Source organism: Leptinotarsa decemlineata, unplaced genomic scaffold, assembly GCF_025532065.1.
Source record: "Leptinotarsa decemlineata unplaced genomic scaffold, Ldec_3_MD MMD2_tig00026336_RagTag_RagTag, whole genome shotgun sequence".
Classification (NCBI taxonomy): domain Eukaryota; kingdom Metazoa; phylum Arthropoda; class Insecta; order Coleoptera; family Chrysomelidae; genus Leptinotarsa; species Leptinotarsa decemlineata.
In genome coordinates, this window is record NW_027412692.1 from 1847562 (window position 1) to 1871003 (window position 23442).

A 23442-nucleotide genomic window follows, 5' to 3' on the forward strand; every position below is an offset into this window, starting at 1 on the left:
AGTTTCGTACACAGCATCCTAGTAATTCAATAATTACAATGAGTATCGGTAAGTTTGTTCTATCTTTCAGGTCCTCGTCTTCGGATGGCTTCCTCTGTATGATTTGAAGTGCTTTTTCGACAGGAACGTTGGTGTAGAGGCTTTCCACGTCGAAACTGATCAGTTGATCCTGCTCTTTAACGTCGATTGCCCCTAGTAGTTCGACAAAATGCCTTGAATTTTTTTACAAAAGATGATGTTTTTCTTTGCAGTGGATTAATTATTGGTAGTGAAAATATGGGCAAGTTTTGAGTGACTGAATCTCTGTAGCTAATGATCGGTCTGAGCGGAACATCCTTCTTGTGGATTTTGAGTAGTTCATACGAGTGAGGGGGCTTACTGTGGTGCGGTGTTAGCGATGATCTCTTTTTTTCGAAAAATAGACTTGGTGTTTTTTCAAAGTCTAGTACAACTTCCTTTCAATGGATGCAGTAGGGTCCCTTCCGATCTTTGTGTATTTTCTTTTCGTAAGCAACTCTTAAATCTTCTGTTCGTAGAGATCAGTATCCATCACAACAGTAGCGTTTCCCTTATCTGCAGGTAAGATCTTGATGGTGTTGTCTCTATGTAGCCCGTTCTTTTTCCATTTCATGTTAATTTTTTTTTAACTTTCATCTCGTGTTAATAGTTCAATTTTTGATTTTTTGGTTATTGCTTGTTTTTTATTTCATTGTTATTTTAGTTTTTTTGTTTGATAAAATTGTTATTTTTCAACTAATCTCTTTTAATTATTTTACAGATTCTTTCAGGGATTTCGAATCAATTTATATCATATTAGATAATGGGAAGTCCGAACTAATGGAATGCACCACGGAACATTATCAACCACCTTCAAACATCTTGTAGGTAGTTGTATTTCTGTCGAATCTCTGGGTTTTACTACAATCGGGACCCGTGCAAAATGAAATAGTAATGAATATTTCAAATTCAATTCAGCACGGTGGACAATACCACTCACCTCAAATTAAAAATCACCACTTCCTCCAATTGTTTTTTGTATAATATGGTAACAAAATAAATCAGATTTAATAATATGTCATTTTCCAGAATAAACTGGTAAAGAATATAATTTTGTGTTGCCAAATTCATTCAATTCGGTGAGTCCATCTGCCGAGTGATAGCGCAACTAATTTACATAATTTTCTTTGTAAACTACACCAAGCATGTGTACACTAATAACGCATTGAAGTGGTCAGCAATATTGACGACCATGGTTCTGATGTATAATTTTCAATAGCCACTGTAGCTAACCACCAAGCTTCAAGAAGTTAGGGGAAACATGAATCGATATGGAGAAAACAGTGATTGTCCTGTTCATTGCACTGTAATTTACTTTTCTTGCGATTTTCAAATGTTATTGACTTCCAAACCCACCTATTGATTGATTGATTTCATGTTTCGTTGAATGGACCAAACCAGACAAGAGTTGGAGTATACTTTACCATACATGAATCCATTCAGCACAGTTCTCGAGGGTCTTTGGCCATCGACCAGCTCCATATTCATAGACATTGTTTCAGTCACCAAATATCGAAATATTGGATAACCAAAATGTCCCAATTGTATTGGATTTTTTGTTGTTACCAACTCCTTGATCATTTTATTCTAATTTTCCTCATAGAAAGGAATACAGAATTTCAATTTCCTATCATAAATATCATTTTTTCAGGATGACTATACCAACATTTGTACCGACGTCACTTACTTATACGAAAAAACTAAGTCTCAGATATATAAGTTCAAGTATTTTGATGATTTTCAACAACTCTCCTTCCAAAACAATATCAAACACGTTTTCTACTTCGAGTATCAGAACTCTAATTATCTCCTTGTCAATGAAAACAACTGTATTTCTCATGTGTTTGCATTCAATGGTACAGTTTTCCACCCATTGATAGAGAACATTAAAACAGGCTCAATAGAACAAGTGGTGCCTGTTTATGATGAAAATGATATCTATCTTGTCATACGTGGGGTTGAAGAAGGAAAATGTAACGTAGTTGGTACCAACATATGGAAGTTCACCGATAAAAACCTGGATGTAAGTTTTGTGATATTTTAAGGATCTCACATAATTGCACTTCATAATTTTCAGATGGTGATGAATATGGAAAGTCAAATACTTCTTCAAGAGTCACTGATACCAGCCACTTTCTATGCCATTAACGCAGATGGCGTTATTGAATACAAAGTGAAGAGAAACTTTGCAGGTTATAAGAAATATAGGAAATGGGATATTATTGAAGGTAATTTCAGTAATTCTGAAATCAAACCCTGAAAATTCAAAACTTTCGTTTCCAGAAAATGTTGCGTTCATGCCTAGAGGCTTGAAAACCGGATTAGCCTTGCGAACAGGAAGCAAAATTATCTACCTAGACCAGTCAGATCCCATAATAGAAGATGAAGTAGACAATAATATTGAAGTTACTATAAGAGGTTCTGAGTATAATTACAGCGAAGTATTTTGTGTTCGACTATTGTATTTCTAGGTGAATTCAGAAGTGTCGATAATGAATTCATACCCGGGAAAAATGGAAGCGACTTGGTTGTTATGAACGTTGGAATGAAAAGTGCAAGAAAAAATCTTTTGGCCATCGCAACTCACGAAGAAACTATTATAAAAGCTCGTTTGGATTTCGTCAAGGTATACTTACTTCCGTGAATTTTGTACTAGAGCATATAAATATTCAAGTCTCTTTAGATTCTTCAAAGTGGAATTTATTTTAAGAACGACTACAATTCATATGAAGATAAACCAATATATGTGTAGGTCAAATTAAATGATATAGAATCTGTCACGATAACCACAAAAATGATCCATTATCATGAATTTTCTGACAATTTTGAATTAAAAAGGTGATAGTGAAGGACACTTTTTTGACGAATTCACTTGATCTTCTTCACCTTTTGTAAACATACTAGTAAACGTTCGTAGGTAAACAATTTAGTTTTATGCCATATATATGAAATATATGTGTCGGAAAACATATATTTTCAACGTTTTTTGACATGGATAACTAATGTTTGAGCCCTGATGATGGATTTAATAAAGTCCGAAACGTTGGCATAAAACTAAATTGTTCATCTACGAACATTTTAAAGCCCTTTCAACCAATAGAAAAAACCGCATTTGAAAATATTTTGGATCACCAAACCAGGCAAAGTTAATACTAGTAAACATGGCAATAAAAAATTCAAAACGCTGTTGCGATACAACTGCCGCAATCCATTTTCAATTATTGCAACACACTTGCATACCTATTTCGGGATGCAAGTGTGCACTCGTCAGTGCAAGGTAGTGTCTATCATCAACATGAAGTCGATGATTTCCGATAAATGAAAATAGAATACCTCCAGAGTACCATTCTTCGAACTAGGCTGAAGCGGACAACAAACAACATATTTGTCATCGCCCAATCTGCCTGTGAACGGGGTAACCGACCGCATATCAGAAATTTGCCCAATCACAATGTTGTCCTTGATAATATTGAAACAATTTTCACAAACATTTTTTTGCTAAAACCGTAGCTTTCTCGGTAGAAATGAATATTACAAACTGGCCTACAATTCTTATATACAACAGAAGTAGGTTCCTAAGTTGATCGGCTAATAGTAACTGAAATGACAGGTAGAATTGTAAACCAATCACATTCTCAATTCTTGGACAGCAGGTAATAGGTAGAATTTGTAAAACAATTACAATCTCAGTTCTAGGACAGTAGGTTAATTTTTGAATATTATTAAAATTGTTGGCATTATGAAAAAATGTTAAGCAATGTTGAGTGGTCAACCTCCTGTTGGTCGTTCAACTGAGAACGATAACGTTCACCTTTGTTGATTTCCAGAGACGCCAGCAGTTTCAACTTCTGTCCCTCATCCTCAACATGGAGTATATCGTACATTGTTTTAAAATCGTGACTGTTTTCCAAAAGGTGGCCCGTATATGTGAAATTTCTCTTCTTCAGTTCAAAACTACTTTTATGTTAGGAGATTCTCATTTTCAAATTTCCATATACACTTTAGGGCATGATCCATCTGATTTGTTATCCTTGTCAATGTGTGACTTATTTTTCTATATATGTTTACCTGAGGAGTTACCAGTTTTATGTACTATGTTAATATTCAGTTTATTTAGTAGTCTTTTTATTTTACCTGATGTTTTTCCGGTATATGTGAGTGTTTTGAAAGTGCTAGTATTATACTAGGGTATACCTGATCAATAGCTTGTTTGAAAAGTTTTTCATCAAGGATGTGATGAATTATATTCGGGTTGAAGTTGTTATTCACTGCAATTTATTTTATCATATTTAATTCCTCATTAAAATTCTTTGTGGACATTTGTATATTAATGAGTCTATGGATCATGCTGTGGTAGTGGGTGATTAGAATAGTTGTTTATAGTTGAGTCTGTATGGGTTGATTTGTGGTGAATTGTGAAATCGTGTTTGTTGCTAATTTTTGTAATTTGTAGAAATTTCATCGAATTATTAATTTCTAGGTCTATTATGAATTTATATTCCCAAGAATAGAGTGCATGTATCGAAAAATGACTGCAATTTTCTATGTGTTCTTGTGAAACAAGCAATCACATCGTCAACATACCAATAACAGTAAATGAAATTTAGGAAGTGGGAAAATGAAATGTTGCAGTGCCTACTATTGTTATTTATGAGAATTGTAACTTAGCTTATAATGTTAATTTCTACCGAGGAAGCTACGATGTTAGCGAAAAGCTTCTAGAAATAATTTTTATCATAGATAGTGTTATTGATTTTCATCAAGTAACGGGTCAGTTCATTATATATACAAAGTGTAATTTTCAACATTTTCAATAATAGGCAATTTGCCATCAAGAAAATAAAATCATCTTTTGAAGGATTATTGAGACATGAAACAAAATCTCTTTCCATTTGGTAATTCAACTAATACTATATAAAAAATCATTGATTGAGACAAACATTTTGTAAAATGAGAAAAGAGATTTTTCAGCTTCTCCTAGTTGTCCAACATTTTTCAAAAACATTCAACCATCTGACTGCCATTTCAATTATAGATATATCGAGATGGCATAAAAGGAGAGCTCTTCGACAAAGTGCCGACTTATAAAGCTTCCTCCTTACTATCTATAGAGTTCGACCAAGGCGAAACATTATTGGTTTTTCTGGAGAACAAAAGATTACTGCGAGTCTACGAATATAAAGGTAAAAAAATACTGCCAATTAACAGTTTGAATATAGTGAAATAATAATTTACGGACTGATTGTAAACGAACCATTTATTCTGATTTGTCACTTTCTTGTTGTTTCAAACAATATACAGGGTGAACAAATGTGAATGGAACAAAGGATGGTTTGAAGAAATCGCTCGAACTCATTGGCTATTATTTTGAAGGAGAAATCTTTTGAGCTATTTCTCAACTTTGTAACTTCCATCCCCTCGGCGGGGTGGAAGATGAATTTGATTCAATGGATATCGAGAAATACTTAGGTAATGACAGATTAACCAGATGAAATTCACTTTTCATCAATTTTCAAACAACATTTTTGTGAAAAAATAGTCATTTTTGATAAACATAGCCCTTCGTCGAGTTTTCTGTTTCAAAGCATAAGGTTTGTATTAATGAAAATTACGAAAAAATGTCAATTTTTTATTTTTCAATATACGAGGAATTCGATCAGTTATTTCAATTTATGCGAATCAACATGCTTTTCGTAAAATCACCGGAAAAAATATTATCCAATCTCTAATGTTTTTCATTTTAAATAGAATGAAAGTGCTGTAGGAATTTCAAATCTTTCCCCTTCGTTCAAAATGTTTTAAAATTTTGCAAAAAGGCGTTGACATAAATCACACTGGTTGAGTTTTGTAAATTCTAGTCTGTTAGCGACCCTCCAAAAAATCTAGCGGACCCAAATAGGGTATCATTGCGGACTACTCCACCGATATCGATTCATCATATTGAAATGTCAAGTCATTTTCATTGTGAGGGTAATTACGTTAAAAGCTGTCTCTCTGTGTCAACGTCAAGAGTGCAATGAATGGAATTTCACTTCCACTTTCAAGATATATGATATGATACAGTAAGATGCCGTGCTAGTTACTTAAAGCACAATTAGTCGTGGAAGTGAACAATATATTCTCTTTATAACGTTTTTATTGATATATACTGCATCAGATTTGAAAAAAAATGTTACCAGTTAGAAAAAAAATCGACCATTTAACACTTATCCCGATTCCTATTCCAAATTTAAGAGTTGATGCGCACCCCATTGGGAAAGTAGAGGTGACAAGGTTGAAAATACGCTTGAAGGGTAATGTCTAACAACGAAAATCTATTCATACCAGTAAATTTTTCCTCAAAACGCCAACTACGAGAAATTGGTCTTGTTTCGTTTTCATTTTCCCACCCTGTATGTATAACTCTCCGGAAAATTATTATTCAATTTGTTTTTTGAGAGTTGTTATGATTCGAACTCAGAATATAAAAAGGTTTTCCCTGATTATTTATTTTTTTAGGAATTGAAGGTTTCAAACACAGAACGTCTGTGAAGCTTCCAGGTTCTAAACTTTTTCAAATGACGTTGCCGATTGATTCTTCCACAAATACAAAAAAAACTATTGGAGTGATATATAAAAACAAAATTCGTGTCCTAGAAGCCGTGATGGATGGCAACTTCATAAAAGAAGATTTGAAATGTGGTTTGTGATGAATAATGTTACGAATTTTATATTTAATTTTTTTAAATTTTTTATTTATATTCATTGAAATGTAATTAAAACGAAGTTGAAATCAGTGATTTACTTTATTGAGCAAACATAACATTTGTTTCAACAAAATTTGCTTCTATAAAAATTGTAAATTTCCTTATCCACCTCTACATCACCTGTCAGTGTGATGGTTTTCATAAATTCTCTAAACTCAAATGTATCAGTTTCTTGAAAATAGTAATTTTGACAATCAGTAGTTGATTGGTGATTTTTAGTTGTTCCTAAGTCAGATGTAACCACAGTTTTATCATTACATTCACTTGACGGACTGTCTTTAGCAGCTTCCCATTTGTCCAAAAGGTTAATGGTACTCTCACAGGTACCATGAGTCCTTTGAACGCTTGCTTCTATTTCATGATATTTGGTTTTTGTTGGATATAAACCAGTTTCAGTAGGACATGCTTGATCCGAATATGTGTGTCCTGATACGGTGTTGGTAGAACTTTGTGATTCTGGTTGAAGATAACGGTACTCGTACTCACAATGATCATTTGGTACAGCATAATACTTCTTTCCACCTGTATGAGGAGCATTACACGAAGTGTACACTCTATCATTCTCATTTTCAGATGGAGTACAGAAACAAGAAATAGCTGTTTGTGAAGAAATAATGCCACATTCGTTTGTGTATATACCAGGAAATATTTCTGGTTCAGTGACAATCATATTCTCTTTTGAAGAGGTCCTACAAGTCGATAGTACACAACTCGTTTCGTTCCGTTTCTCGGGGACTAAACAAGTGCAATTTCCAGCTGGTGATAGGGAAAGATCTGGAGAAACATACATACTTATTCTTGTTCCTACATTTTTAAACATATTTTTTTCCACAGAAGATTCAGGAGACAGTGAACAAATACTATTATCACTACAACATTGTCCACAGCGGTTGTTGTGAACATTATTCAGTTTGCCACATAATTCTCTGTTGGGACCATTTCCAGATGATTTTGCCATATATTCCTCAAGACCTTTCTCCTCCAGAAATATCTGACTGCAATTTTCGAATGTCATTGAAGTTGTATGACTTTCATTACCAAATGGTCCATTATCGGATCTACAGATACAACTTTTAGAAAGGTTTTGTGGCTTCAAACAGTGATTTGTGATTCTGGAGAATGAGGGGTTTTGTAGATCATACTCAATTTTGTTCATGCAGTGCGGGTGATAGTTCTCATTATTCTTGTGATAGCGTCTGTTCAACTTATATTCTTCAAGCCAACGTCTGTATTGCTGCTCGGTTTTAATTTCTGTTCGCTTCAGTCCCGATTCAAGGTGGAGAGTTTCCTTCTGGATGTCTTTTAGATCAGTTAGAGCTCTTCTGTAGATGTTTTGTTGCTGTTCCAATTCTGTGATCAGGTGACTTCGTTGTGAAGCATCGATACAGTTTTCTAAAGCCTCTCTCACACATGATATATTTTTTTGACATTGCTTTATCGTCTCCGCAAGAAGTTTTGCCATTTCCAGTTTGTTTTCCAGAGCCCTTCGATAGAAGTTCAGGGTGTTGGAATTTTTTGGATTTGACAAATACAATTTCAGTAGGACTTCATCGTTATCATCAGTGATACATGTTTGCGGTTGTTCACAATCAGTAAAAGGAGGTTTGGTATCCATATCTGATTGAAAACCGGTTTCATGACGTGAATTCAAATTAACAGGATGTTCTGGAATTTTATCTATGATATTTTTCAAGGTATCTGTGGAAATGTTAAGGATCGAACTAGAAAATTTTATATTGAAATTATTCAATTGAATTTAAAAAAAATTAGTGTACATCGATTTGCTATCCATGACTTTCGAAGAGATGGATGTATTACATTTGTTACACTGAACATTTCAGCAAATGCTTCAGATATATTTTAAAAACTCCGCCGTTTCTGAAGCGAGTAAAAAAGGGAAGTTTGAAAAAACTTCTTCAAAGACTTGACTGATATGCCGAAAAATATTACCGAGTAATATGTATATTTGAATGAAAGCATACCAATCTCCTTATTCTTTCTCAGTGCATCACTCTTCAATTTTTGAACTTCTGCAGTACTTTTTTCCAGTTTCAGCTTGATATCTTCATATTTCTTTTTTTGTAAAATGAATTCTTTCTTCAATAAATTGAAACAGAATTGTATTTGCGTAAAATCGGGTTTATCAATTTTCAATTCTTCATCTTCGTTAATGTTCCGTAAATATGTTTCAACTTCTAATCGACAATGTTCCTTACGATCTTTTGTCATTTCGTTGATGTTCTGAAAATGAAGTGAGATGAAACTCAAAATCGACTTACAAAAGTACTAACCTTTAAACTCTTTAGAGAAGATAGTTGTTCACTCAGTTCTTCAATTTTGCTCTTCAAGAAAGATATTTCATGTTGCGGGTCAGAAATTTCATTGATAACAGGCTCGGTTGTTATTAAAGACACTCTTTGGGCAAATTTACAGGTACTGATTGTTTCCTGAAACGATGAAAACTTCTAAAAATTTTTATTGAATGGGTTTTACAGAAAACTAAATGAATGATAGATGGATAGATAGATACATTTATTTCAACAGAGTATTTCATAATTCTTCACAGGAGTGGCATAATATTTCTGTCTGAGAAATACGAACATATGAATCTAAAAGTGAAACATTCAAAATGAATAGCTCCAAGTTTCAAACACGATTACAAACACTTCAAATGTGCGTCATACTGCGCATGATTATTGAAACACATATATACATGCATAGCGCGATTTTGAATAAAATTTTATTCCATGAAAATCAAAAAATGAATAGATAAGTACTTTTTGATCATTCCCATATTGATTTCAATTTAAGAGCCACAGGTAGACAGCTGTTTCAGCCTATTGGGCATCGTCAGTACCGGGCAGGCGGTCCTCGATTGAAGACACTTATATTTCGCTTGCGTTTACGCAGCTATTTTTATCAGTTACTTTCTTGGTTTTTCTCTCATTTTGTCTTCAATCGAGGACCGCCTGCCCGGCACTGACGATGCCCAATAGGCTGAAACAGCTGTCTACCGGTGGCTCTTAAATTGAAATCAATATGGGAATGTTAGGAATCACACGTTAAAAAGTAAGACTTCGTTGAATCCTCAGCTCGCACAAGTTTCGACTCCTGAGGGTTGTAGTTCGTAGGGGTGCGACAGCTGATTAACGGAAAAACAGATATTAAAGATAATTCTGATATTTATTTTTGACATAGGGAAACTCTATTCAACCCATGACTTGAGCCCCAGATGATTATCCTTAGTCTCATAGCAGAGTGAAAATTTGCACAATGTATTGTAATTAGTGCTTCAACATCCACATTTCTTTTAGAACTCACATGGCGTATGTTACCGAGGATAGTTCAAGGCAAAAGTTGTCTAGTCCAACTTAAAGCGTCATCGCAATGTATATTCCTAGAAACTTCACTGAAGTGTTGTAAATGATTTTTTCATTGCCCATAAATATGTTTTCTACTGCCATTGATTTTGAACATGATACAGTTTGTTTTTCCATCGTTCAGAACTAACTTATTCTCTAGAAATTGATCTTTGGATTGTTCTATTATTTTGCTAAGCTTTTTCATAATATCAGGTGGGTTAAGAATTTCACAAATCGACTGACCATTGCTATTTCAAAAATGTTTGAAGTACATATTTATTAAAAGACAAGTTGGAAATGTCACTATCGCTATCTTCAGTTCATCTGGAAAAACTCCTTCCTTGCATGGATTATCGTATTGAAATTGTACGGTTTGGGATGTACCTGTCACTTCTTTAATAACCTGCTACATCGTTTTGGATTTATTATCCGACTCAACAATTTTATTTCTGGTCATATTCTGCTGATTCCAAGTGATTGATGTAATTCCTCTTTATCTCCTTACATACATTTTTATAATCTGGATCAATTTCAGAAATGGATTGATGTTGGCCTCCTTAATTTTGATGTTTATGCGTTTTTGTAAAGTGTAGATGCAGAATGTAATATTGAAAACGAAAAGCATGAACAGTTAGAAGGTTCTATGTAGTTTTATTAGTTTCCTATACCTGAATATTCCTTTGGGATATTGCAAGTGTCGCCAACATTGCAGTTAGGCAGTTTCCACTAAGTGAATCTCTCAATATGAATGTCATGATGCTGTTTCTGTATGGTATGTGGGATCTTTTAGATTCCGATAGAGCCAGCATGACTTGTTGGAGGAAATGAAGAGACAAATTAATGTGTTTGGCTTCATGTAGAGCCAGCCCGGTTGTCAGAGATTTTGAAACTCGTTCCGATCTGAAAAAATGTTCAAACATTCAAATTGAAAAAAAAAGTAACAATCGTTTAAAATTCATGTTAACTCATTACGTTCAGGATTATATAACTTTATAGAAGGTTTCGAAAATGTGCATTGATTGTTCGAAACAAATATACAACATTCATCTGTTGTTAAACAATATATTGGATTTCTTTTCAAATAGTTTTGTCGATAGAAATGAAAGATGAAATGTTAGATGTCAATTGCTGAATAAGAAATCGTTTTCTGTTTCTCACTGTAGCGTCCACTGTGAGCCATAGCTCAAATATAATTTTTGGTGTTATACTGTGAAATGGTAGTGAGAGGTGAGCTGACGTTCTGCAACTTTTTCGGAAAATTAACTGAAACAACTTACCCAGCAAGGTCTACAAGATGTAGTTTCGAAGATCTCAATTTATTTGTTGCAGAACTGCGATGAGTGATGTATATAGTGAATATACAATGCGATCTTGACGAATACTCATTCATTGGGGTCTCGGCGATAGTTCTGTTAAGCAAACAAATCATTTAAGGTAACATGTGAGATTTTTTACTGAAAAAAACGATTATTGATCGTTTTGAAATTCAACTGTGGAAAACTGGAGTTATATGTTCTTCATTCATAGAATCTTTTTCATACAGTGAAGACATACTGATAATGATGGTTCCTATAAGATCCAGATATATAATGGATCAAAATTCATCTTTGATTTGAGTAAAATATCCATTTTTGATTTTTCATAATCCTATAGGGAGATCCTCCAGGAAATTTTTGCGAATTTGAGTATTTAGTCGTAACATATTTTTCGTCACTGATTTCTTATGTTTCTTAGCAGAGAGACTACGCAGTTGATCATTCGAAGCAAAAACTACATGAATTTGTGAATTATTTGGTCTGTAAACTGCTTTAATTTCGTTAACTTTAGCAGAAAAACTGAAACATTTTTCATAATGTACATGTCCAGATTCTATAAAAAAATCATGAAAGATACTATTACTTCAGTTTCTTCTTCAACCTTTGAAAATATCTCAGAGGTCAGTTTTTGCTGCGAATACTCGAATACTGGAATATTTGGCTGCCATAACCTTTAAAATCCTCTCAGTATTGAGATCAATGTGGTATTTTTTATATTTTGTTTGATGAAGTTGTTATCGTCGTTTCTCAATTGATAGTCATTAGAACAGTTCTGTAGGTACCGAAATCCTTATGGTCTTCATATTCACCTCCTTCCTTTTAGAAACTTCAGCTTTTCAATTGCCTTTGACTTTTTTTACCTGATACCTGAGCGCCCATATTAAGTTACGGTCATGGACAATTTTTTTTTTGACAAAACTCAATAATAGTCCTCTGAGCTTTCTTCTGAAATACATCTCATATTATGTCCTCATTAAGAGGACAAGCCTAGAACACAAAATGAAATTGTTTAATGTTTTCTTTATCACTTCATGGCACACATTTTTGCTTTGGAGGTGGTGATTGAAATTGATTTCAGGGGATTTGTCACATTGAATGTTGGCCTCTTGACTCACACACTAGCATTTTCATCTTTTTTGGAACCGTCAGTACCCGAGTCTCTTCCCTGTTATATCTAGGTTGTTGGTTTTGTCATGAATTCCAGCAAAGTTGTTCTACCAAAAAGCTACAAAAGTGGCTACAACAATATAAGCATATCTGCAAATCCAATGCAGCCAAAATTAGCGTAATAACCCCGTGCCCTTGCCTTAGACGTGAACTGGGTGTAGTCATATTTCTCAGGTTCAGGTTAAGTTATACGTTTTTACGCCGTACTACCGTATTCGAAAGTGTAACAAACCTATTTGTATCTCCCAGAAAAAGCAGTCTCATGGCATCTTGCTCAGTTGTGACTGGCAGAACACTCAAATTGCGGATATGCGCTTCTCCTTTTCTATCTTCTAGTAGAGCGATCTTTCTGAAATGAAAAAAATAGAAATATGGTTGACACAGTTATTCATTTATTCGTGTATTGATGTGTTAAATTGTATATGAGCTATAACAGTGAGAAAAGAGGTCATATACAACTCCACACTGTAGGGAGATATGGTGTTGAGAGTTTAGAAGACCTCTTCTTATGTTAGCAGGTTCAAAATGGAAAAAGTTCACAATATCCTGAACAATCACACAGCTTTAACGTCAATGACAACTAAAAAAACACTACTTCCCGGCTAACACCACGACGAATATTGGATTACATCAGACAGACACTAATGCAAAATACCCCATGGAGGATAGTTTTGCATACGTTTCTTGTTCATTTTAGAGCAGAACAACGCTGAAATAAATAGAATAGATCACCTAAAGATCAGTTTCGACGTACTACCTCTTATCAATACAGGGAATGTTGGTCTTCACGTATTTGGTACAAAGGCAAAAAGCAGATCATGTACGTGATCGCAATAGCATGAAGCAGCGCAATAGCAGCGAGCATGCAATCTAGGTATATGCAGGTGCTACCAAGTAGAACAATCAGTGTGAGAGGATTGGAACCGTTTGAGTATTACACAAGCAGAAATTCAATCGTTCCCAACCCCCTTCTCTCTATCAGCAGAAGTAAAAAAAGCTTTTATCACCTTCCTATGCTCACGTAAGTAATTGTAGATATGATTTTGATTTGTTTATGTTAGATGTGTTGAAATCTGTGTTCTCATTAACCAGCACAACACAAGTAAAAACTTGTGTCGGCTAAAATCGAACGAGGTCTTATCTTTTAACGTGCAATTTCTAGCACGGGAATAATATACTAAACTAGTTCAAAGATAGAAAAAGTTGATCAATGATAAATAACTATCAGCTCAGAACCAGTTGAACCCAATTATAAAGACCGGATAGATTCAGACAAGTGAATAACGCGAGAGACTACCACTTCTTCAGTTTTTTCTCAAAACAACGCATCATGAAAGCAAATAAGGAACAGGATTATTTTGGTAAATCTCCTAACATTCATTTTAGTTTTGAGAATAGCCATGTAGGCTTGCCTTTTATGAACAAATCAGCATTCACCAAAAGAAATAAATCAAAAAATAAGTGAAATGAAGTCTTTTTCTTTTCACATATAGTCAGTGGGCATACTTAAAGACTGGCTATAAATCAAATCATCTAAAGGAACGATTAGTTCAGGCCAGTCTCATCTCCCTCTACTGTAAGAAAATGGGCTGACGCCTATCAGAAAACAACTACTTCCCTGGCTATCCGACCGGTGTCATTACAGGATTCTTCACTAAAGTTATTCCTGCATATGCTGTTGGCGATACAGACTGATTTTGGGCTGTTTGGCACTCATCAGTGCCCAATTCCCGTATAAGGAAAGACAACTTTTCACACTTTTCTTTCCTTATACGTGAAATTGTACAAATTTCGAATATGCAGTTGGTTACCTCGTTCACAGGTAGATGAGGCGATGACAAACCTGTTGTTTGTTTTCCACTTCAGCCATGTTCGAGAAATGATACTCTGAAGGAATTCGATTCTCAATTATCGGAAATCATCAACTTTATGTTGATGATAGACACTACCTTGCACCGAAGAGTGGCCAAACAGCACGAAACCGGTCTACAAGTGTGTTTCAATGATTGAAAATCTATTGCGGCAGTTGTATCGCCAACAGCATATGCAGGAATTACTTCAGTGAAGAATCCTGCACTGACACCTGTCGGATATAATCCAACGCCCTTCATGGTATTAGCCAGGGGAGTACTTGTTTTCTGATAGGTGTTAGTCCATTATCCTACAGCGTAGGAAGTTGAGACTGCCCTAAACGAATTGTTCCTTCAGATCATTCAAAGTATTTTTTCCCGTAAATAAAACAATCAATTCTTCACCCATAAAGTACACTAAACAACGCTTTCAGTCATTTCGATATAACAAGGTCTCTCTCACCAGGAGATTGAAAAACTGAAGTGACCATAGAAACAGTTTTTACAGGATGAATTTCAAAGAAAATTGAAATCAGTTTTCCACAAAACATTATTTCACTTTCTATCCTAGATCACTTACGGTAATTCTTCCAAACTTCTAGCTATATTGTGTTGTTTAGGACTAAGTAGATCATAGCCAACTTCATTATAAATTTCCATGTAAGAAATGTAAATTGTAGGTTTCTCGGAAATCTGAAACGACAAAATTGAGTGAGTGGCATCACGATTTGTAGGGTATTTGATTAATGTGAAATTTTGTGATTGGTATTATCGGTTTATTTAATTTAAATTTCCTGACCAAAAAAGAAGTGAACAAGTTACCAACTTTCAATAAGAGGTCTAGAAATGTTATCTCACGTTACTATAGGAGTGATTCTAAACTATATAATACGTTGATTCAAAGAGGACACTAAATATCCATTTGTGAAATATTGAATGTAATATTTTGGAGAACTACCCAAATTTGTGATCAATGTGTTTTCAAACCATTCCTCGGAAGTATTAGCTTCCATGTTCTTATGATAGTCAACATTGCAGGCCTCAAGTTTTTTTCCACATAATTTCAGAGAATTCGAAACCCATCTTTTACTTCCTCTGCAATGCACAATTTAGTAGCTGTCCTTTGTTTGCAGGCATGTTAGGCGTACACATTCTCGAACCATCAGTCCACCCTTTCGTAACTGTGCCGTGAGTATCAAACCAAGTTTCGTCCAAATAGAAAATTTGCCGTTGTTCTTGTCTATATTTAGTTAAATGTTATGCAATTCCACTATTCTTCTGCTTTCCATGACTGCTTGGCGTTTGTTTATTATTTTTAATCTATATCCGAGTTTCTTCATCCAATTTTGTCACAGCAGCTCACGTTATGGCCGGAAGTGAGTACTCCCTTATGATTTCAGTTGTAGGAATCTCATTGCTTTTGTCGTATATTGTTTTTTCAATTTCTTTATTAGATGAACAACAAAGGTTTTGGTAATTCTGTATCACATCGCGTCTTGCGTTCATAAGGTTTGTTTGACTATTTTACGCACAGTTGAAAAAGGAATTTCGGTCAAATCTGATGTTGCTTGTAATAGTTTGTTTCCCTCGAAATCAAACTTGTGATGTTGATTCTTATACACATTGAAACATACTCTCTTTGTTTCAATACAAGGACGCCACATTTTAAAAAGATAACAAAAATTTTAAGTAATTATAACTGCACCAATAAAGAATTTCAACACTCAAATCGCGATCAGTTCCTGAACTGAACATTGACGATACAACGGCGATAACATTCCTCAATTTCCCAGATTTCTATTCGTCACCGTATCATGACTTCAAATTTAATTTTCTTCATAAAACTCGGTTAGTAAAAATTATCCAATACGAACCGCCAAGTCTACAGTCCACGTAGACTAGTTCCACTTGTATTGATTTTTTTGGCCTTTGAGGGTGCCATCAGCTTTAAATATGCACAATATCGTTTACTTTGACTATACATTCCTATTCCAGATAGTATATTGTTGAGTTTTTTCAATTTTTTTTTCAAAAATTTTATGTGAAATATTTTTTGAAGAAGAGATCAGGAAAATCATAGATGTAATAAATTTCGTGCATTACCATTTCATTCTGTTCAAATATATACTGTATGCTCCTTGGTATGATTCCTCTTTCATTGTATTTCTTCGGTGAACCAGTGATGGAGTAAGTTTTACCGCTTCCAGTCTGAAAATGCAATATTTTCAAAATTTGGCACAAAACATATATGTAAAAAGTTTTCAACAGAAATCTCAAACCTGTCCGTAAGCGAAAATCGTACCGTTGAATCCTTCTATGATGCTGAAAATAAACCAAATAATCATTAATTTTCAAAATGTTCTGAAATATGTCGCTAAATGGTACAACCAGTTATATGTTACCTATTCAGTATTGGTTTGGCAACGGCATCGAATACTTCTGATTGGCACGATTTTTGATCAAAGACTTTATGAAACCTGAAATAAGTACTCGTAAAAATACTTAGAGTAGATTTCGATTCTTTGAGAAATCAATCACCAGAAAAGTATATTACTCCCGCAGTCATTAACATTCATTATTCATATTAACTTTCTGGGAAATATATTCAATGTATTTGCACTAAATTTGTATATCCTAATAACTTGTTGCATAGCTTACAACATGTTGCATAGCTTGAATCTTTATGTGCCACTCAAAAGAGGATAATGAAAACGTATGTATTTGTATTACATTATTCTGGAGAAACGGCTAACCGGTTGAAGCGAAGAAAACTTGGTATTCGAGCGGTTCATAAACCCGAGGAAGAGTAGGAGCCCACATATATGGTGGTAGAGCGAAGACAAAAATCGCACTCAGCCTCGGATAGAACACAACAGTAACTCAGGCAGAAGTTACCGCTATCGAAGTGTGAGAGAATTGCTCAAGCAGAAAGTTGAAATAAAACCATTGCCAATCTTTAAGACAGTCAGGCGGCATTCGAGCCGATCATCTCACATTTCTAGGGAGTGCGCGACACGTAGAGAGCTATATTAGCGCACTCAATGAGGTAGGTTCCTATAATAGAATTACCCTAGCCTGAATACCCGAAGAACACAAAGACAATGAGGAGGCCGATGCGTTTGCCCGTGAAGTTACATTCAAGACCATGATAGGTTCAGAACCCTTCTGCGGGTTAGCGAAGACATGTATAAAGACATCTATCAATCAAGTCAAATCTCTAAATTTGTGAAGCTTACAGGAATGAAGCAGGCGGAAAAGTTCATGAAGGAACCCTCGCCCAAATTCATAGAAGACCTGCTGAAACACAACAGCAAGTTTATGAGGGTAGTGATTCGTTTACTAATATAACGAGGAATTGTCGGCTCATAAAACGTATGAGTATTATGGGCTTGACGGAAAAACACCATGCAGGTTCCGCCAAAAGGAGAAAGAAACAGCATACACAGGCTATGTGAATACGAAGCGTAAGCAAGGCTAATACATGGGAGGTGCAAAAATGAGGAACAACAGGCTATAAGCTATATGCAGGAACCAATAATAAGGTTTCTTATGAAAGAGATCAGGCTAGATATAAATTTAATCTAGCACAATTTAATCTACATTGTGAAATCAAATCAAAGATTCACCTGAAACAACGCTGAACAGGATTATTTGTGCCATTCCTTGAAAAAATAATACCGTCCAATTGTCCTTCCTTTTTGATTATTTGATAAGTCTGAAATTTTTTCAGATTAGCACTTAAATATTTCAGTAGAACTATGTAACAACTACTTCTAGATCAACATTTTTTGGTTCTCTTTTCAATCTTGCATAAACTTTCGTTGTATGGCTAACCATCTTCACCTATAACTGTCAGTTTCTGACAACACTTTGATGTAATTTTAGTCATAATTATGATGTGACATGATAAATATTGCCCAGGGAAGATTCGTTTCATATACAGCATGTACTGATGAGATATTATGAAGTGCAATGTCGGGAAAATATTGACTTCTGCAATAGTTATTGAAAACCTTCCGAATTTTTTTAATGTAATTTCGTCAATTGACTTGATTGCGATGACTCCCACGACAGGTTATAGTTATTTCGTTGTCTACTCTGACAGCCATGCCATAAAATAATTCAGCAAAAACGTATTTGATTTTCTGGAACTTCAACTAGCGTTTCCGTTTCCTAATATGACTGACTTGGAAACCAACCAAAACATTGACGTCAGCCGTAAAAGCCGACATTCCTATAATAGTTTCTTGATTCTAATTCCGATCAAGATAATATACGAGTAGAACCAGGAGATACTGATTTTACAACGGTGAAATAATTATCAGACACATATTGTATCATCTGGTGAACAAAATATGTAAAATTATATCCTGTGTGTATGTGTATATATTTGCGTATATGTATTGCGTATGCATGTGTATATATGTACCTATATATAGTATGTGTTTCTTTTTATGGCCTGAGATGAAAAACACAGGTTGCATCTTTGGATGCAACCAACTGATCTTCAGCCTTTCCCGTTTCAGTAAATGTTCACATTTATTTATTGTATCATTCTGGGAATGAATACCTATTATTTTTTATTCACCGTAGTGTGCGCTGGTCAGGCCCTACCCCCCGTAGCCCCGATACATTCGGGAGGACGCGCCAGCATTAACAACCAATAACCACTCCACACACCGTGGGGTGAGTGATCATTGGGTCCGAGAATCATGTGCCCTGAGCAAGCGCAGTGAGCCAAGAATGACAGCCTTCTGCATCTGTGCGGCTAAGAGTTCTGCCTTAGTGCGGCAAGCCGGTATGATTTTGAAATTCGAGAGTAGAGAGGACATCATTCCACCAAGGACTCCAATAATCAGAACAACCATCTTGACAGAGTGATCTGGAGAGAGTCTGCGGAGTTCGAAGAGAAAATCTCGATATTTTATCCGTTTTTACTCCTCTTTTCTGACGATATTCATCTCGCCTGGAGCTGAAAACTCCACGACAAATATCGTCTTGGTCTGTTGGTCGAGAAGGACTACATCAGGCTTATTAGCTTGTATGAGCCTGAGGGTATGGAACGAATAGTTCCAATAAATTTGGCACCTCTCGTTCCCCACAACGGATTCAATATCCCCCGGTGTCTCGTCAATACCGTAAGAGTGCCGTAGATAGTAATATAGCACTCTTAGGGCCGCGTTATGTCGATGCGACATCACGCGACTGCGGTAGACTAAGGTGTTAAAGACACCATCCTGGCAAGCCATGATGAACCCCTCAGTTTCCGACTTCAGCCCACTGGACCTGAGAAAAGCGAAGGTCAGGCGCTTTGATAAGCCAAGGTATCCAATGTTATTGAAGAAGACCCCATGCATTGGCTTATCCTTGTGTTTCCGCAGAAGTAAGGTGATCTCTGCGGCTTTAATCTGTGTTTTTTGCTGAACAGGTTCCAACTCGGTGACAGAGTTGTGGTCACCTCGTTCAGTGCGGAAAACTATACTGAGTTCATCAGCTGCTCGGGCAGCTGCCCTAAAGAGAAATGCTCCAATTCCTGCTCTCTCATGGTCACGGACCATGCAGAGAAGGGGATCCGAACTCCTGACGACTTTACAGGCTGTATCCAGCACCATTCTGTCATGTAGAGACTCCAAACTCAAAAGTCCACGGCCTCCCTGTTGTCGGGGGAAGTACAACCGTGGAACGGACGATTTGGGACAATAATAATAATAATTATTATTATTATTAATAATATTATTAATATTATGCAGAGAGAAACTAGATGAATAACATGTGTTGTGTTGAGTAAACATGCGGCAAAAAATCAAGGGACTCTTCCTTGGATTATTCTAAGGATATTTTGTTCTTTGATTTTTGATAGGGCGCTTTGTTTCGAAGATACGGAGCAAAAAAGAATTTTGACAATAACAATTTTGGTAATTTCATAATTATTGACGTAGTCGATATAAAAGTGTACCGTTCTACACTGGATCCACCAAGTAATAAAAATCTATCAATTCCATTGGTGCCTATTAACAACATTCCGATTACTACAAACGGCTGCAGACATTCAATTTGAACAGTATGTCTCGTAAGTGATCCTGGTGTTTTTGAAAGAGTTCGGGAGTCGATGAGGAGAATATTGGATTCTTGCATCCGAGCGGGGGTAGTCATTTTCAACAGGTCATACCATAGTATAAAGATTATCTTCATACTATGGTGATACTTCATGGATAGCCCTTTTATTACACTCGTATAGTTTCAACGTTTGATTATGGAAGGTAACAGACCCAGAAAACGCCGATAAGAAATAGTATATTTGGGAAAAACGTTTTGGCTTTCTACTTCCCCCCCCCCCCCCCCCAAAAATTATTCTCCTCTAAAAATATACGTACCCAATTCAATTTGAACAGAATAATATATCTTTTCATTATGAGAAAAAAATGTTTTTGTCCAAATACTATTTGTTCTCAAAATACACTGAAGACTGGTTCTCCGTATAGATAAATCAAAATTTCTAATCGTTCTCTCAATTCCGGCGGTAGTAGACTCTGTCACTTCCAGTGCCGCCAGCACTAAAAGTAAGACCGAAACCAAGGTGATGATGATTTGTATTCGATAGTAAAGATGAACGTCAACTTATTACTATATAAGAACGTCATTCACAAAACATCTTAATTTTGTTTTTGTTTAAGCTTGAAGAAAAAAGTCTTGATAGAAAGGCCAGACACATTACTGCATCGACGTTTTAATTCCGGTTGCATTTCCACATCTCTACGATACAATCATCTCGTGTTAACCCAAAATCGATTATGGCGTGCGCGGATGATGCGGAAAACTCCAGACTTGCGCCAAGTAACGAAGTTCTTCTTTTCCACCAAGGAAAATTTGGTGGACGTGGAATTGTTGCTGAACGAGAAAACGCGGAGTACTTAGTGAATTGAAAAAAAAAAGAGTGGAAGAGAATTTTTGGTTATTTTCTCAAACTCACCAGTAACTAACCTTGTTTCAGTTCCCCGGTCCAGATATATGCACAGATATATGTTTTATGGAGATGCTTGTGTATCTCCATAAACCATCCTGAAATATCTATTCAAGTAGAAATGTTCTGGAAAAACTGCATTTGTCTATTTACTCTTTCCACTCCAAAATTTCTTACCCGAGTTTCTAGCTCAAGAAAGGAAAAAGTGGTAGGTTGAAATAACTCCATTGAGTAATTTTTTCACTACTAGGGAGCCGTCTGACTTCCATTTATCCTCAGTCTTCGGTAAACACTGCAGCCTCATGGGCGCTGTATGACTTTGTACAGGTCCCTTGCTAGATGTATGACATATACTTCTGGAGATAATTTGCCTCGCATGATCCAGTGCATCATATTCGCATAAAATATGACGAGCTGTCTCTGTCCCGTCGCTGCGTTGTACAGCCTCACCACGTTCGGGTATCCTTTCAATGGGCAGTGTCCAGTTGATAGTACTGTAATTATTCTGAGTCGAATTCTGCTTTATTGAAGCAGTTCTTCAGTTCTCTTCTGGAACGGTCCCTTCAAAACGGTTTTCCAGTGTGTGTCCCGGGTATGTTTTTCAAGTACCCTCTATGTTTTTCATAGAATCATTTTTCAATCTGATTCCGGACCAGAGATTTTGATGCCACCACAGCTGGTTCAGGGTCTATATACTCGTTCTCAAACAGTGAAGTTCAAGGTATACTGAGTTGATCCCCAAAACGACAAGCAGCCACAGTCACGTATTTCTGATATGTACCGCTCTTGGTACTTGTTGATCCGTATCTGCCATACTCATACTAGTTGTTACTCAGCTTGTTTGTTGCCTGCAATACCTGAATGTTATGACACCATCAGTTTTCATTGTTCTTCACGACACTCCAAACCCAGTTTCGATATTAGTTTTGGGTCCAAATATTTCTCCCCGCAAAGTCTTTGCGGTTTGAGACTTCAACAGCGAAGTGTATGTCGAACATGTATTTCAGTGTCATATGGTCCAATAACATGTTTGTTCTTCGTTTCTCCATATGTACTGAAAATTCTGTTTTGTCCGATCACATTATTACTATATAAAAATTCTCTTCACTCTGCTTAGTTTGTTGATAAAGGTCGCTTGATTCATCTTCAGCCACCAGACCTTGGATGCTATCAAGGGTTGTGAGCATTTTGAGCTTTTTCCGTGACCCGGCATGAAGTCGTTTCCGTACACATACCTAATCTGTAGGCATATTGGTCTCGAAGCTGTGGTCATACTTATGTCCTTAATATGCCTGTCAAGTAGATATTCTAATATCTTCAATGAAACAAATATGAGACTCATTGGACTCAAGGCTCTCTCCGAATCCTGTTCGATTTTTCTAGGTTTTGGAATGAAGGAGGCCCGAATCAGTCTCCATGTTTTTGGTATATTCGCATATCCAACAGCCAAACTTGCTCTGAAGGTTACATTTAACATTTTGTCTTTCACATATGTAACTTTGACATACTTAGTGAACTATATGATATTTCAAAAATAGATGAATTCTCAGGCACATATTGATTCGCAGTGTGTATTGAATTTCATCGATGTCATACTGATTTTGTAGAAGCCTCAGTGAAACCACGAAACCAGTACGTATTTGTCCAGGTGATGAGTTCTGGGTAAAAAAGTCATACCTAATATTTGTTCAACGTACCCGTGTTGAATCGCTGTTATGTTATCGCCAAGGCAATTACCTGTTCCAATAATCGTTTTTTAAATGAATGTTTGTTATCAACCATTGCTGTTGTAGAAATTCCCACAATAATAATCTTGTGACTAGTATTTATTCGGTTTTCGAGAGTTAATGAAAGGTGGAAGTTTGCTGTTACCTAATATTTATTTTATGATTCAGTGATGGTCGTTTTTCCAATTGTCTTGGTATATTGACAGCTATGAATTGCTGGTACTGCCTCAAATCTGAATATCTAACTAAATTTGGC

General features: G+C 35.7%; 2 protein-coding genes across 2 annotated transcripts in view; one reads left to right on the top strand and one right to left on the bottom strand.

Moving 5' to 3' along the window:
- fs(1)N (female sterile (1) Nasrat) overlaps window positions 1–6833 on the top strand; it is a 55609-nt gene extending 48776 nt beyond the window's left edge. The window contains exons 21-26 of the mRNA XM_074183361.1: window positions 1709–2080; window positions 2135–2285; window positions 2341–2475; window positions 2529–2683; window positions 5093–5240; window positions 6556–6833. Of these exons, the coding sequence (XP_074039462.1) occupies window positions 1709–2080; window positions 2135–2285; window positions 2341–2475; window positions 2529–2683; window positions 5093–5240; window positions 6556–6746 (1152 nt within the window). The 3' untranslated portion in view covers window positions 6747–6833. The remainder of the gene's footprint in view (window positions 1–1708; window positions 2081–2134; window positions 2286–2340; window positions 2476–2528; window positions 2684–5092; window positions 5241–6555) is intronic.
- On the bottom strand, window positions 6830–18598 carry LOC111503184 (uncharacterized). Its single transcript, XM_023157425.2, has 12 exons — window positions 18270–18598; window positions 18125–18213; window positions 16901–16975; window positions 16778–16820; window positions 16602–16706; window positions 15079–15191; window positions 12881–12997; window positions 11443–11574; window positions 10834–11065; window positions 9095–9250; window positions 8786–9044; window positions 6830–8501 (listed from the first exon to the last, which is right to left on the bottom strand). The coding sequence occupies exons 1-12, from the start codon at window positions 18333–18335 to the stop codon at window positions 6868–6870; spliced, it is 3021 nt and encodes a 1006-aa protein (XP_023013193.2). The 5' UTR covers window positions 18336–18598; the 3' UTR covers window positions 6830–6867.
- Window positions 18599–23442: the final 4844 nt, after the last annotated feature.

Excerpts from the sequence above, each read along its gene's own strand:
- LOC111503184 (XM_023157425.2), bottom strand. The coding sequence starts at position 18,335 with ATGGTTAGCCATACAACGAAAGTTTATGCAAGATTGAAAAGAGAACCA. Across the intron at positions 9,251-10,833 it reads TATCCCAAAGGAATATTCAG|GAAACAATCAGTACCTGTAA; the intron begins GTATAGGAAACT and ends TCATCGTTTCAG. Across the intron at positions 9,045-9,094 it reads CTTCTCTAAAGAGTTTAAAG|AACATCAACGAAATGACAAA; the intron begins GTTAGTACTTTT and ends CTTCATTTTCAG.